The 16,561-nt window shown below is 45.3% G+C and overlaps 1 protein-coding gene across 1 annotated transcript; it reads right to left on the minus strand.

Moving 5' to 3' along the window:
* Nucleotides 1–13,912: 13,912 nt before the first annotated feature.
* LOC130029353 (olfactory receptor 10P1) lies at nt 13,913–14,851 on the minus strand. The gene has a single exon (XM_056120292.1). It carries the CDS (start codon nt 14,849–14,851, stop codon nt 13,913–13,915), a length of 939 nt encoding a protein of 312 aa, XP_055976267.1.
* Between the last annotated feature and the right edge of the window lie 1,710 nt (nt 14,852–16,561).

The raw sequence follows: 16,561 nt of genomic DNA on the forward strand, positions 1-16,561 counted from the left end.
CACCCATCCCTCCACCAGTGCCCATTTTCCACCACCACGGGTCCCAGTATTAGATGTCTTAGGTTTATTTTTTTGTTTATTTGTTTGGTTTTGTTTTGGGGCCACACCTGGTGTCGTTCAGGGTTTACCCCAAACTCTATGTTGAGGAGTCACTCCTGGTGGGGTTTTGGGGACCATAAGAGGATCAAACCTGGGTTAGTGGTGTGCAAGGTAAACACTCTACATGTCATATTATTATGATTATTACTACTATTATTATTATAGTTTTTTAAGTTCAACTACTTTTTAAAAAAAAAGTATGTTCTTTAGTTGAATTACTATAGATACTGTTACAAAGTTGTTCATGATTGAGTTTCAGTCATACAGTGTTCCAACACCCATCCCTTCACCAGTGCACATTTCCCACCACCAATGTTTCAACAATGTCGCCAGTTGCTATCCCGCATTCTCAAAGCCTGCCTCTATGGCAAACACTCCTTCTTCTTCTTCTTCTTCTTCTTCTTCTTCTTCTTCTTCTTCTTCTTCTTCTTCTTCTTCTTCTTCTTCTTCTTCTTCTTCTTCTTCTTCTTCTTCTTCTCCTCCTCCTCCTCCTCCTCCTCCTCCTCCTCCTCCTCCTCCTTCTCCTCCTCCTCCTCCTCCTCCTCCTCCTCCTCCTCCTCCTCCTCCTCCTCCTCCTCCTCCATCTCTTTCTCTGATTTTCCTTTTAGCCACTGCGATTTACTTGCCATATTATTATTCTGGCTTCGAAGTCTTAGATTTCTATTTGGTAAACCTGAAACTCTATCCACAGGTATTTCTTAAGTAAGGCGAGAGCTAAGGAGAATGCTCTCATATCTTTTCCAGGAAGAAGGAGGCATTTTATCAGATTGTTTGACCAGAGTCCCACCCTTAGGCATGTGAAAATGAGCTCCTTGAGTCTCCTGCTCTCAGTGAGAAAGAGGATAATAAAGGCTGGAGGATTCCAAGTTTACCTTGGGAACACAGGGTATTAAAGAATAAATTAGGGCCCCTGATTTTATTGGGAGGTCTAGGAATGGGTATACAAAGTTGGCTAAGGAAGGCTGACTGGAAGGGTGGTATTTAGAGAGTCACAGGGCAAAGTGATTTAAAGTGTGGCTTTGGTGTTAGGCAGGTTCAAGATCAAAAAAATACTGCAATTTATAGATATTTGGAAGCTTAGGAACACCTATTTTGGGATAACACCCAGCAGTGCTCAGGGACTACTTCTGTATCAATGTTCAGGAGTAATTCCAAGGGGTGCCCAGGGGACCACTAAATTTATGGAGTGGAAATTGGTTCTGGGCTTCTCCTTGGAAGACATGTGTTTCAGCCCTCTGAGCCATAAAAAACATTTGTATGTCTTAACTGACTCACTTTTAAAATAGTGATTATAATAATTTCTTTCTTTTTTTTATTTATTGAATCACTGTGGGAAAGGTTACAAAGCTTTCAGGTTTAGGTCTCAGTCATGCAAATATCAAACACATTTCCCTTTACCAATACTTATTTTTTACCATGAAGAACCCCAATAAGACCCCATCCCCCACCCCTCCCAGTCTCTGTGAGGCAGATGAATTCTAGTTAACACTCTATCTGCTTTGATTAGATTCATTGTTTCAATAAAAGATTCACCACTATTACTTAGAGTTTACCCCCTCCAAATCAGACATGCTGACAAAGCATTGTGAAGTGATTTGCTTTCTACAGCTGGGTTCAAGAATTAAATGTTGGTTTTGGGTTTCTGCTATTTTACCTATTGACCCTGGAAGTATTTCTACTGAAAGTCAGATAGTTAAGAAATTGGTTTCTGTGTTCTGGAGTCGTGGCCGTGCTGGAGAGCCGCTCGTGGGGGGCAACTGGTGGCCTCAGTAGGGCGTGAAGGGCGGACCGAAACGCCCCCCTTCCCATGAGGTTTTAGTCGCCTCCACACCCCCGGCTCATACCTGCTGTCCACAAGGCTCCCATGCGGCCGCCATCTTTCTTTCCAGAGAGGAGAGGGTGAATGGGGCAACACCCTTTCCCCTCCGGCAGACTTGATGGCCTGGATTAACGCATAGTCCATTCACTTTTCTGCTCCAAGCTGCTGGGTTCTGCATTAAGTCCTTGTGCTTCTGGGGCCGTGGCTGTGCTGGAGAGCCACTCGTGGGGGGCAACTGGTGACCTCGGTAGGGCGTGAAGGACGGACCGGAACGCCCCCCTTCCCATGAGGTTTTAGTCACCCCCACACCCCCGGCTCATACCTGCTGTCCACAAGGCTCCCTTGCGCCCGCCATCTTTCTTTCCAGAGAAGAGAGGGCGAATGGGACAACACCCTTTCCCCTCTGGGCAGACATGATGGCCTGGATTAACGCATAGTCCATTCACTTTTCTGCTCCAAGCTGCTGGGTTATGCATTAAGTCCTTGTGTTTCTGGGGCTGTGGCCATGATCCAAACTTAACTCTGATTTTCAGGGAGAAAGGTTGGGTGGTTTACTTCCCATTGATCACTTTGTATATAGAGAGATCTCGCGCGGCCTCGTAAGCGACCGCGTGGTTTTGAGAAAAAGTCCTAGTTCCCGCATACTCGAGCTGTGCTTGTAGAGGCGTCTGGTCACCAGGGTTCCATCTGGGGGAGGCGGGATGCGGTATCTACCCCATCTGGGACTTGCCGGTGATCTCGGCTCTTTTTGGAAGCTGTTTTTTTTTTTTTTCTCCGGGATCTGTGGTTCCTGCCCTCCATGTGGTCCTTCTCTTAGGCTGAATGCCGTAAAGATGGCCAGCGATTATAATAATTTCTATCCTTTGTAAGATTGTTCTAAGTAGTAAATTGTTGCAAGTAGCCTTTCCCAGTTCTCTATTTTGGGGGAAAGATGTGGGTACTTTCAAGAAGTGTTCAGAGGGTGGGGAAGGGTGTGGCTGGGAGATAGTCTGAGTGGTAGAGTATATTTCTAGCATGTGCAAAGCCCCGAGTTGGATTGCCCACATGACATGACTCCATGAGCACTGCAGGGTGTGACTTTTATTAAAAAGCTTGGGGCTTTCTCTCTTAAAAGTGTTTCTCTAAAACTGCCGTTAAGTCTAAAATGTGTTATGTTGGAAGGGTAAAGGAAAAGAGGTGTGGGTGTATCTAATTTTGAAGAGATAAAATTTGAAAACAAAATATTGATGCAAGCTGAGTGTGAAAATAATGCAGAATACATCAGCTGGGCCATGCCATATGTGGAGAGAAAGAATGGGATTCAAGTGAACAATTGTAGGGTGGAGAAAAAGAGGGTCTGATTCTAGTAAAGGGGATTGAAATCCCGACTTAGGAAATGATCAGGAACCAACAGAAGCATGGTGACCAAATGGTCAGAACTGCACCTGAGACCACACCTCTGGTTAAAAACCTCCAGGTTCTGCCACCACAGTTATTGGTGCTGCAATTGGCACTGGGTGGTGCTGCTGCCTCTGGATTCTTTTGCTTGTTTGCTTTGGGGCCATCCCTGGTGATTTCAGGAATTACTCCTGACTCTGTACTCAAGAATACTCCTGATGGTGCTTGAGGGACCATCTGGAATGCCAGGGATTAAACCCAGGTTGACTGCATGTAAGGCGAGAGCCCTACCTGTTATGCTATTGCTCTGGCCCACCTCTAGATTCTTGACGTCACTGTGGCCATCACCACGATGAACTGTATGTATGCCTTTCACTGCACTTTGCATAACCTGAACCTAATTTTGAGTCTTAGGCAGATGCATTCATTAGGTCATGCATCTGTGTTTGCGCAATCTTAACCTGCTAGCCAGAATGGAAGAGAAGTTCTTGGTTCAGCATGGTGATGACTGGCTTAGCCTGGAGAATGGGATGGATATCCCTTTCACTGAGTCCATGCTGGGCCTTCTTTTCACAGTTATCCTATTAACAGGCTCTTAAGAATAAGCCAGGAGTTGATTTTTTGGGAAGGAGGTAGCTGTAAGTCTTTTGATCTTTAGGGAATACTTGGACCCCATCTAAATTAGTACTTCCAGGGGTCAGAGTGATAGTACAGAGAGTAAGGATCTTACCTTGTTCATGGATCCCCATCACCCCAGATGGTCTCCTGAGGTATCCTCTCACAGGCCCCCAAGCAGCTGACCCTGAGTGCAGAACCAGGAGTAAGTCCTGAGCATTACTGGGTGTCATTCAATATACTCCCACAAATAATCCCCCAAACAAACCACTTTTACTTGTGGAGTGCTCTAGGGGTTCTATGTTAGTATAATATTATACTAGATGGATTGGAGCACATTCAATCTATGGTGAGCTGTAGAGTTCTTCAATTATCTGGTTTTCTGTGGTTAGCTATTTACTATATATCATTGCTTACAAGAAGCTTAAGAACAGTTTCATAAGTTGATAGCAAGTATTTGCCTCAAAAGTTTGGTTTCCAGGTCTGCAATTCACTTCTTGGACTTTAACATGTTTCAGTGCTCCTGACACTGAGCATCTCAGTATCTACTGGGGAGTTCAGAAGACCTGGATGACAGAACCATATTGGACCAGCTCAAGAGCCTTTTCTTGCTCTGGCTTATAGACACCTGGTAAGTGGTTTGAAGCAGCACACCCGCGTAGACTATGTTGTTCTCCCCAATACAGAGACCATAGGAGGTTATTTTCCTTATTGTAGAGAGAAAAAGGTAAGACTTAACATTTCAGGAGATATGTAGACATCACTGGAAATCCTTCACTGGGGTCATCAGGCCCCTAAATTCGATGGGCTTTGTCTCCTCTCTGGTAGGTACCTACCACTTGCTTCTCTCCAGATGCTCTCAAGAAAGTGTCATCAATATAATAGCTGAAGTGTAAATTTTATGCTTTTGGGGCTCCCCAGCTTTACTTTTGGGATCCTTATAAGGCCTTGAATGAACTCTCTTAACTGTATTTCTCTGGTCATAGTTTCTTGTAAAACTCATAAAGTGGAGCTGGGAGATAGTAGAGTCATTCGATTCCAGCACTCCATGTTCCTCCTGGCATTGTTGGGTGCACTGTTGGGGTGGCCTGGATACCCCCGCCAATGCAAGGCCAGAGCAGTAACACATCATCAGGTGCTTGCTTTGAACTGACTGTGAAGTTACCAAGCATCACTTGGGAGGAACACCCCCCACTCCCCTCATCACAGAGTGCTGGAGAAATAGTATAAAGGAAAAGGCTCTTGCCTTGCACCTGACCCCATACTTTATCCCTAAGATTGCATATAGTCCCCCAAGCACCACCAGGAGAGATCCCTGAGCTCAAAGCCAGCAGTAAGCCCTGAACAGAGTCAGGTGGCATCAGAATAACAAAACAGAACAGAACAAAATCACAGTGGTGAAATATTTCAGCTGCAATATGTTGTAACTTCTATTGCTCTCCACTCTGACTCCTCAGTCACATCTCCCACTGTGGTGTTGATATGGCCATGGAGGTTTTTCTTTGAAAAGCAATATTTAGTCTTTTTTAAAAATTTATTTATTTATTTATTTATTTATTATTTGCTTCTTGGGTCACACCCGGCGATGCTCAGGGGTAACTCCTGGCTCTGCACTCAGAAATTACTCCTGGTGGTGCTCAGGGACCATATGGATGCCAGGGATAGAACCCAGGTTGGCTGCATGAAAGGCAAACGTCCTCTCCACTGTGCTATTGCTCCAGCCCCTAGTCTTTTTTTAATTAAAATTTTAAATTAGTGAATCACCATAAGTTTCAGTTACAGACTTACGAACTTTTGTGCTTGCATTTCAGTCATACATTGGTTGAGTACCCACCCCTCCATCAATGTTTATTTTCCACCACCAATGGTCCCACCATCTCCCACCAACCCCACCCCATCCCCTCCACCCCGCCCCACATCTGTGGCAGGGCATTCCTTTTTGCTCTCTCTCTGTCTCTCTCTCTCTTTCTGCTTTAGGGTGTTGTGGTTTGCAGTAGAGGTATTGAGTGGCCATCATGTTTAGTCTATATTCTACTTTCAGCCTGCATCTCTCATCCCGAGAGGGCCCTCCTAGCACCCTTTACTTGGTGGTTCCTGCTCTATCTGAGCTGCCTTTTCTCCCAGCATGTGAGACCGGCTTCTAAGCTGTGGAGTAATCCTCTTGATACTTATCTATACTATTCTTGGGTGTTAGTCTCCCATTCTGGGACTTTATACTCCACAAATGAGTGCAATCTTTCTATGTCTGTCCCTTTCTTTCTTACTCATTTCACTTAACTTGTTACTTTTCTTTCTTTTTTAAAAAATTTAACTTAATTTAAAAAATTTTCTTTTTGCTTTTTGGGTCCCACTCAGCGATGCTCAGGGGTTGCTTCTGGCTCTGCACTCAGGAATTACTCCTGGCAGTACTTGGAGGACCATATAAGATGCCAGGGATCAAACCCAAGTCAGCCACGTGCAAGGCTAACACCCTACTCGCTGTACTATCACTCCGATCCCTCTTTTTATTTTCTTGTTTTAGGTCGTTAACTCAGGGGTTACATCTAGTTTGGAGGTTGCCCATGATGATACTTGGGAGACCATTCTGTGTTGAGGATTGAACCTGGGTCTCCCACATGCAAAGCAGGGGTGATTTTCTGGAGAAGGTGGTAGCTGCAAGGAGGTGCCTCACCCCTTTCAACCATCTCTATGACCTGTCCAGACCACTTTTGAGCATAGTTAAGTTATTGCTGACCGTCTGGAGGCAGGCATGTTTTTCAGGAATGTATCTTCTCTCCACTGTGCCACATAACTCAAAGGCACAAAGAAGAGCCACAACAGTTGTGTTGTACTATAATAAAAATGTGCCTGATGGTTCTGGCTCTGAAAATATGTGGGTCGTGAAGAAGAAAGGTTGGAAAAGGAGGTTGGTGCTGCTTGGGGAACCATGTGGTGTTGGGGGGTGGAGTCAGGGACTCTTGCAAGGCAACGATGTATTCAGCCCTTTGACCTGTCTCTCAGGCATAAACACACCATTATTCCCCCCCCCCCCTTTCTCTTTGGGTGGGGCAATGGAGTGATTAAGCTCAAGTACTTCATCTTAACTAAATTTGAAAACATATTTTGATGTTTACTGCTTAGGCTTTCCACAGCCTAGCAATAGGATTCCAAAGGGACTGTCCTTTGGAGAGATCATGTGTAGCTGTTTTGGTGAACAAACCCACATCGAAGGCACCTGACATGCAAAATAAGAAATGGCTAAACGATTCTATTTCCAGTTGTTCAAGTCAATTTTAGCTCAAGACTCTTTCTTGCCAATGACACAGACACAGAGGATTAAAGACAATCTATCCTTATACCCTGTCTACATTCCTGACCTATGAAAAATTTGGCATTAGAAAATGATTGTTGTTTTATGCCACTAGATTTATGGTGGTTTATTATGTATTAGCAGATAACTTGGCACCCTCTAATTAATGAAGAGGAATGAATAATATAAACATACTTGAAAATATTTAGATTTCTTTTTGATTAGACACAATGCCAATGTCAAATTAGAAAACAAAATGATTTATTTCACATTATATACATACATATTATTATTATTATTAATTTTTATTAGGAAACACCATGAGGTACAGTTGAAGACTTACAAATTTTTGTGCTTGGTTTCGATTATACAATGATCAAATACCCATTTCCCACCACCATGGATCCCAGTATCCCTCCCACCCCCATCTTCCCCATCCCACCCTGCCTCTGTGGCAGGGCATTCCCTTTCGTTCTCTCTCTCCTTTTGGGTGTTGTGGTCTGCAAAAGAGGCATTGAGTGGCAATCATGTTCGGGCCATAGTATACTTTCAACATGCATCTCCCATACTGGGAGGATCCTCCAAACACCCTTTATTTGGTGCTCCCTTCTCTATCTGAGCTTCCCTTTCCCCTAGAATGCGCGGCTGGACTCTAAGCCATGGAGTAATCCTCCTGGGACTGATCTTGGCTATTCGTGGGTATTAATCTCCTATTTTGTTACTTTATGTTCCCCAGATGAATGCAATCTTTTTATGTCTATCCCTTTCTTTCTGACTCATTTCGCTTAGCATGATACTTTCCATGTAGTACCACTTGTATGTAAATTTCATGACTTCATCTTTTCTAATAGCTACATAGTACTCCATTGTGTAGATGTACAAAGTTTCTTTAACCAGTCATCTGTACTTGGGCACTCAGGTTTTTTCCAGATTCTGACTATTGTAAAGAGTGCTGCAATGAACAAAGAAGTGCAGATGTCACTTCGACTATACATTTTTGCCTCTCTGGGATATATTCCCAGGAGTGGTATTGCTGGGTCAAATGGGAGCTCAATTTCTAATTTTTTGAGAATCGTCCATACTGTTTTCCAAAAGGGCTGAATCAGTCGGCATTCCCACCAACAGTGAAGGAGTGTCCCTTTCTTTCCACATCCACGCCAGCATCGGTTGCTTTTGTTTTTTTGGATGTGGGCCAGTCTCTGAGGTGTGAGATGGTATCTCATTGTAGTTTTGATCTGCATCTCCCTGATGATTAATGATGTAGAGCATTTTCTCATGTGCCTTTTTGCCATTCGGATTTCTTCTTTGAGAAATTTTCTGTTCATTTCATTGTCCCATTTTTTATGGGGTTGGATGTTTTCTTCTTGTGGAGTTCAACCAGTACTTTATATATCCTTGATATCAACCCCTTGTCAGATGTGTATTCGGCGAATATCCTTTCCCATTCTGTAGACTGTCTTTGTATTTTGGTCATTGTTTCTTTTGAGGTGCAGAAGCTTCTTAGTTTAAGATAGTCCCATTTATCTATCTCTGTTTTCACTTGCTCGGCCAGTGGCATGACATCTTTGAAGATACCATTAGCTTCAATGTCATGGAGGGTTTTGCCAACTTTGTCTTCAATGTACCTTATGGTTTCCGGTCTGATGTTGAGGTCTTTAATCCATTTTGATCTTACTTTTGTACATGGTGTTAGGCAGAGTTCTGGGCCCATTTTTTTTGCATGTAGCCTTCCAGTTTTGCCAGCACAATTTGTTAAAGAGGCTTTCCTTACTCCACTTCACATTTCTTGCTCCTTTATCAAAGATTAGATGATCATATGATTGAGGGGCATACATATTATTAAAGCATATTTTACATATCCAACACTCTAGCCTTTAAGTGAGTGTGACAACTTTACATAATAAACTACTTAAAAATAAAGGTTTGGTCAAGAGTGGAAGGAAATAGCAAAAACAAAAACAATCTAAATCACTGTGGCATTAGAAAATGCTAAATTTTCACTAATGAAATTCAAAAAGAAGCACAATTGCCACAGCCATGTTCATTGGCTCCACAGTGGGCCTTCTGCACCAACACACAAATGGTAAGGTTTCATCACACACAGTTTGTCACATGGATTCTTGATGCTCCCACAGCTTACCTTATCCCAAGATGCAGGAATGAAAACTCAAAGGTCCTGAAATCCCATAGTCTCATGACCTGATCAAAAAGATAGCGCAAACTTTGTGATAATCTTGTTTCTCTACTTTGCAAAAAAAACACATGAGTGGCTGGAGAAATAGTAGTACAGTGGGTAAGAGTTGAAACTGACCTGGTTCAATCCCTGGTACCCCATATGGTCCCATAGCCTGCTGGGAGTGATCCCTGACTTCAGAGCCAGGAGTAAGACCTAAGCACCACTGGATAGGGACCAAAATACAGCAAGCAAATAAACAAACAGCTTGAATAATGTTGCTCTGACACAGCTTCTCCAGGGTCTCACTGTTGTGACCCTCTTGGGGAGATTAAGTACTTCTCTGAGAGTTTATTAAGCTTTTGTTGTGAGTCTTCTATGTTAATGTTAATGTTTTTGTTAGTCAAGGCTAGTTTCTACATTACATTCCCATCCAACTTGGTGTGCTGCTACTGGGATGTTAGTATTGTAGAGTTTGAAGATGTTTGCAGCTGTGAGGTCTCTTAGCTTTTGAAGTGAGCTATACTCTCTATCACCTAAGAAATCTTGCACACTTGATAATATTTCTTACTTTCTTTAGGGGGTCCCTCCCACGTGAGTTGTGGGGTCGTAAGGGATACACCCTCGTTTTCCAGGGAGGCCACATGGTCCCAAGGATTAGTCCTGTGCATGCCAGTCCTTTGAGCTACCTTTCTGGCTCTCTTTTTTACTCCCCCCAAACACACCTTCTCCTTTTCATTCAGACTTTAGTGAAGCTTTCACCTCTTCCTTGAAGAATTTCATGCTGCTCTCAGACAAAATTAGGATCTCTTCTTCTTCTTCTTCTTTTTTTTTTTTGTTTTTTGGGTCAACACCCTGCAATGCTCAGGGGTTACTCCTGGCTCATGCACTCAGGAATTACTCCTGGCGGTGCTCGGGGGACCATATGGGATGCTGGGAGTCAAACCAGGGTCAGCCATGTTGGCTGCGTGCAAGGCAAACGCCCTATCCACTGTGCTATTGCTCCAGCCCCAGGATCTCTTCTTTGTGCTCCTTAACAACCTATTTCTTTCTTTAGTACATCTTTTACGTGGAATTGTAATGGACTGTTTATTACTCTTCTCTCCCATTAAGTTATATTTAAATACTCCTTTGCCCCAATTCCTAGCACATGGCTGGGCATAGTATTTTCTTATTTTAAATTTTATTTTAAAATTAGGATTTGAACACAGGGTTTGAAAAGGCACCGTCTTTTACAATACTGTTAATGACAGGGTTTCATGTATGACATAATCCTTCACAATCTACCTGAGAACGTCCATTTCCCTCTATCATTGCCCCAATGTCTCCCTCCACCATCTTTATAATTACTGTTATTCATTTTTGCTGGCTTGTTTTCTTTCAACTTTATCATTTTTATGACCATTCTCATGGGTTTTGAATTTCAACAAGGCAAGGACTCAATCTGTTTCTTTGTAATCTCACCAGTACTATACAACACTGTGCTCTTTCACTGTGTCTGTTTGTCTGAGATGAATCTCTAATCTCCATTTCCCCAACACTGGTCCCTAAATATGATCTAAGTCATTCCAGGTTTTTCTCTCTGCTGCCTCCAACCTTTACACCTATTCTATCTGTCAAAATTTTTTTGTTGGTGGGAACATAGCCAGTTATGCTCAGGGGCTACTCTTGGTTCTTTGACACTTGGGAGTGCTCAGGGGATCATGACGTGCTGGGGAGAAAAACTCAGGGCTTCTGCATGAGAAGTATGTGTCCCAGCCCTTTGAGTTGTTTCTTTGGTCCCAAATTACTTTTGTCCCCATTTTCGGGTACCACAGACTGTGTGCGTGGTCAAAATGGCCACAGTCACAGCAAAAGATACAGTGACCAAAATATAAAGACAGTCTACAGAATGGGAAAGGATATTCACCCAATACCCATCCAATAAGGGGTTGATATCAAGGATATACACACTGGTTGAACTCCACAAGAAGAAGACATCCAACCCCATAAAAAATGGGGTGATGAAATGAACAGGAACTTTCTTAAAGAAGAAATCTGAATGACTAAAGGGCACATGAGAAAATGCTTTACATCACTAATCACCAGGGAGATGCAGATCAAAACAACAATGAGATATCATCTCACACCACAGAGACTGGCCCACATCCAAAAGAACAAAAGCAACCGGTGTTGGCACGGATGTGGCAAGAAAGGGACCCTCCTTCACTGCTGGTGGGAATGCCGACTGGTTCAACCCTTTTGGAAAACAGTATGGATGATTCTCAAAAAATTAGAAACTGAGCTCCCATTTGACCCAACAATACTACTCCTAGGAATATATCCCGGAGAGGCTAAAAAGTATAGTTGAAATGACATCTGCACTTGTATATTCATTGTTGCACTGTACACAATAGCCAAAATCTGGAAGAAACCCAAGTGCCCAAGAACAGATGACTGGTTAAAGAAATTTTGGTACATCTACACAATGGAATACTATGCAGCTGTTAGAAATGATGAGGTCATGAAATTTGCATAAAGTAGTTCTACATGGAAAGTATCATGCTAAGTGAAATGAGTCAGAAAGAGAGGGACAGACATAGAAAGACTGCCCTCATCTGGAGAATGTAAAATAACAGAATGGGAGACGAGCACCCAAGAATAGTTGAGATAAGTACCAGGAGGTCTGCTCTACGGTTTGGAAGTTGGAAGCACATGCTGGGGGAAAAGGCAGCTCATTTAGAGAAGGGAACAACAAGTAAAGGGGGTTTGGAGGACTCACTCGGGATTCAAGATGCGTGCTGAATGTAGACTATAGACCGAACCTGATGGCACTCAATATCTCTATTGCAAACCAGAACACCCTAAAGGAAAGGTAAAGGTAAAGGTAAAGGCCCTCCCGTTGATCGTCGATTTGCTCGAGCGGGCCCAGTAACGTCTCCATTGGAGACTTTTGTTGTTACTGTGTCTGGCATATTGAATACTCTCGGTAGCTTGCCGGGCTCTCCGAGAGGGACGGAGGAATCGAACTCGGGTCGGCCATGTTGGCGAATGCCCTACCTGAGAGAGCAAAAGGGAATGCCCTTCCACAGAGGTGGGGTGGGTTGGGGGGGATGGAGGGGTGGGAGGGCTACTGGGTTCATTGGTGGTGGAAAATGGGCACTGGTGGAGGGATGTGTACTTGATCATTGTATAACTGAAACCCAAGCACAAAAGTTTCTAAGTCTACAACTGTACCTCATGGTGTTTCACTAATAAAAAAACAAACAAACAAAAAACCCCCAACAAAATGGCCATAGTGCATGCATTGCTCCTGGGATGAAGCTCAGCTCTCATGCTTGTCCTGGGCATTGCCTAAGCCACTGAGCTATCTTCTGCACTGAGCTGTCTTCTGGGCTCTTCTTTGGGAGTTCCCTAACAGCAGGGCTGTCCCATCCCCTTAGTGCTGTCATGCTGTGCTAGGGTTTGAACACACGACTTTGCTCTTGCCAAAAACATACTTTCAGTCACTGACCATCTTCATGTCCCTTTCAAAATTCTTGACAAAGATAGAAGCTACCTGCATGATGATGAAGAAAATTAATTTATTGACAGAATATAGTGTTGAGAGGGTTGGGGACCACTCCAGAGCTTAAACTTCCAGGAGTAACTTCTGAACATGAATGCATTTGCTGAAACTTCTGTGGTGCTATGGTCAGGGAGCAGATGTTGGTTCAAAACCAGAAATCCTCTCCCAGGAGAGCATTCTTCTCCCCATACACCTGGTATCTCTGCTGCTTAGTCAAAGTCAGGACCCAACAGATGGCACATGTTGCGGGGAGGGTGGAGGGCACAGAAAAATCAGGGAGATCTTGTCCAGTTAGATGTGCTATCACCACTTACGGATGATGTCAGGGATGAAGAGTGGGGAAAGTTGGGGAAGAACATTAGCGGGGAATGTTGCAAAGAGAACAGTTCATTCCCTTCAAAATGGCATTCAGAGTGTAAGATAGCTGAGTGTTTCTGGGAGAAAACATGATCAAAATACCAGGTAAATGCTGTGATGGTTTCTGATGAGTCAGTCAGATGTCCACCTCATAGACATCTGTTTTGCTGACTTACAAGGACTTCTATTAACAGTCACCTGGTTTAGGGACCCTGAACAACGCAGACGATGCTACATGTTCTTCTCCACAGTCTCATGTCCTTATACCTTGTCCTAATAATAAGCTAGGCTGAGAGTGAAAAGGGGGTGAGAGAGAGAGAGGAGGTAGGATCTAGATTTACTTTTATTTACTTATTTATTTTGGGCACACCCAGCCGTGCTCAGAGCTCATTCCTGGCTCTGATCACTTCTGGTGGTACTCAGGGGACCATATAGGGCTTGGGGATCAATCCAGGTGGTTGCCAGAAAGGCAAATGCCCTACCTGCTGTGCGATCACTCTGGCCCCTAGATTTAGCTTTAATTCAAACACCTTATGCAGGGAGGACTTTTTCGCTCGAGGTGCTGCCTGGTTTCCCTTGGACTCGGGGGAGATGTGCAGCCCCCACAGGCTGGGCGGGAGAGGGGGCAGTGTCCCTTCAGGGTGAGGAAACCTGCTTCTTCATCGTGTTCCGCAGGGCCTCCGTCACCTCCTTGTTGCGGAGGGTGTAAATAATGGGGTTGAGCATGGGGGTGACGACTGTGTAGAAAAGACTGAGGATGCGGTCGGTGGTGACAGAGGAGCCCGCCCGGGGTCGGATGTAGGTGATGCTGGCTGTGCCGAAGAAGAGACCGACCACGAGCAGGTGGGACGAGCAGGTGGAGAAGACCTTGCGGCGGCTCTGGGTGGAGGCCATGGCCAGGATGGCGCCGAGGATGCGGGCGTAGGAGGTGACGATGAGCGAGAAGGGGATCATGATGAAGACCACGGTGGCGGTCATCACGGAGATTTCGCTCCTGCGCTTGCCGGCGCTCGCCTGCCGCAGCACGGGCAGGATGTCACAGAGGAAGTGGGGGACGACGGGGCGCGCGGGGAAGGGCAGCGTGAAGATGAGGGACGAGTGGGTGGTGGCCGTGAGGACGCCCATGAGCCAGGAGGTGCCGACCATGGCTGCACAGGCCCTCCAGTTCATGAGGGCGGAGTAGTGCAGCGGGCGGCAGATGGCCGCGTAGCGGTCGTAGGCCATGGCCGTGAGCAGGCAGCACTCCGAGATGCCCAGGACGATGAAGACGTACATCTGGGCAGCACAGCCCTGGAAGGAGATGGGCCGGGGCTGCCTGGAGGCCAGGTCGGCCAGGGTCCTGGGCACGATGTCCGTGGTGTAGAGGATCTCGACCAGCGAGAGGTGGCGCAGGAAGAAGTACATGGGGGAGTGCAGGGCGGGGCAGGCCTTGGTGAGGAGCACGATCACCGAGTTCCCCAGCAAGGTGGTCAGGTAGACCAGGAGCACCAGCCAGAAGAGGGGCCTCTGCAGGGGCCTGAGGTCGGAGAATCCCAGAAGGAGGAATTCGGGCCGGGTCTGGTTCTCTTTGGCCATCTCTCCAGACTGAAATCAAGGAGACAGACAAGAGAGGGAAGTTGGTTCTAGGAACAGTCAGCCTGGCTGTCATTTCGGACAGCCCTGTTGGTCTCAGCTGAGACAGAGTCGCCATCTCCTGGAAAAGATTGGCGTGAATCGGTTTGAGGTGATTTGTGGGGCCTGGTAGGTCTGGGACACGGATCTAGGATTCTGAGCCCTCAATTCCCTGCATATCCCACTCTTCCTGTGCTCCTGGTCCTGGGCCCAGGGCCTGACTCCTGCTGGAAATGCTGGCACACCCTCACTGTGCACTCAGTCAGGGACTGGCCCAAGTTGCTCCCTCAGGATCATGATGCTGGACTAAGGGCATAGAATGGCAGGTGATGATGCAACTGTCACCATATTACCTCACTTCCAAGTTGGGTAGAAACCCTTTTCATAGATGATTAGTTTCTAGCACCTGCCCTGTGAGGGTAGGGACAGGCCAAACTCCACCTTGTCCTCCTATCTGGGCCTCTGGGATAAGGTGTGGGTTACAGCTGCTCTGTATCAGCTTTGCCCGCAAAGGTCTTTCATCCTCTTAGAATCCCGCCCAGACTTTCAGCCTCTCCTCGAGTCTCTGTTCCTCATGGTCAGAAACCATTTTCCACAGAATTGTGGAATTCAAGGTGGCTTTAGGGGTTGTCTGTTTCTGGATGACAGTGTTTCACCTTAGCAGGGGGCTATGGGGTCTGATTGAATATCTGCAGCAATGGCAGACTCAGTACCATTGAGGGGGTCCATCTAGGTCTAGCTCTGGCCTCTTGAGACTGCAGAGAACAACTTCATTATATTGGTTCTAAGAAAACCCTTCAGGGAGTAGAGCAATAGCACAGATTGACCCAGGTTCGATCCTGCCACCCCATATATTCCTGAGTCCCACTGGGGAGTGATCTCTGAGCATAGAGCTAGGAGTTTACTCTGAAAAGAAGACTGGGTGTGGGTCCAAATTGGACAAAAAAACCCCCAAACACCTTTATTCCCTTTACCCTGAGGCAATTTTTTTGTTTTGTTTTTGAGCCACACCTGGTGATGCTTAGCATCTACTACTCTCTCTGCATTCAGGAATTAGTCCTGGAGGTGCTCTGGAGACCATAGGGATGCCAAAAACCTTACCCATTATAGTATTTCTGGCCCTTGAGGTAAAATTTTGTGTCTTAGTCACAACACTTTTGAGAGAAATATCTCCACTGTAAGACACTGCAGGAGACATTGGGAGGCAGTGTGTGAGGGTGTGTGTGTCCTTGTGTATGTCCGTGTGTGTGTGTGTGTGTGTGTGTGTGTGTGTGTAGTAGGGGAGGTGTCTGCTCTGACAATTGATGTATTTCACAAGTGCCTGGATTTTAGGCACTTTGCTGAAAGGATTACTAGTCAGGGCTGAAAAGACAGTCCAGGGGTTAAGGCGCTTGCTTTCCGTGCAGCTGACTCAAGTTTGATACCCAACACCACTCTGAGCCTCATCAGAAGTGATCTCTGGCACAGAGCCAGGAGTGGGTATTACTCCCTTCCCCCCTCCCAAAGATTGCTATTCTTTAAATCATTGCATTTCATAATCACACAATGACTTTATTTTATTCATTTACAAGTGAAGAAATGGGATCTCAGAAATTAAATTTTGAAAATCACACATCAAGAAACAGAGAGTTGAGGTTCTGATCCATAGTCTGTGTCCTCTTTGAGAGGAGTGTC

Source organism: Sorex fumeus, unplaced genomic scaffold (assembly GCF_029834395.1).
Source record: "Sorex fumeus unplaced genomic scaffold, SorFum_2.1 ptg000042l, whole genome shotgun sequence".
NCBI lineage: Eukaryota > Metazoa > Chordata > Mammalia > Eulipotyphla > Soricidae > Sorex > Sorex fumeus.

Bases quoted from the DNA above. Each gene is read 5' to 3' on its own strand.
- LOC130029353 (XM_056120292.1), bottom strand. From the start codon at position 14,851: ATGGCCAAAGAGAACCAGACCCGGCCCGAATTCCTCCTTCTGGGATTC.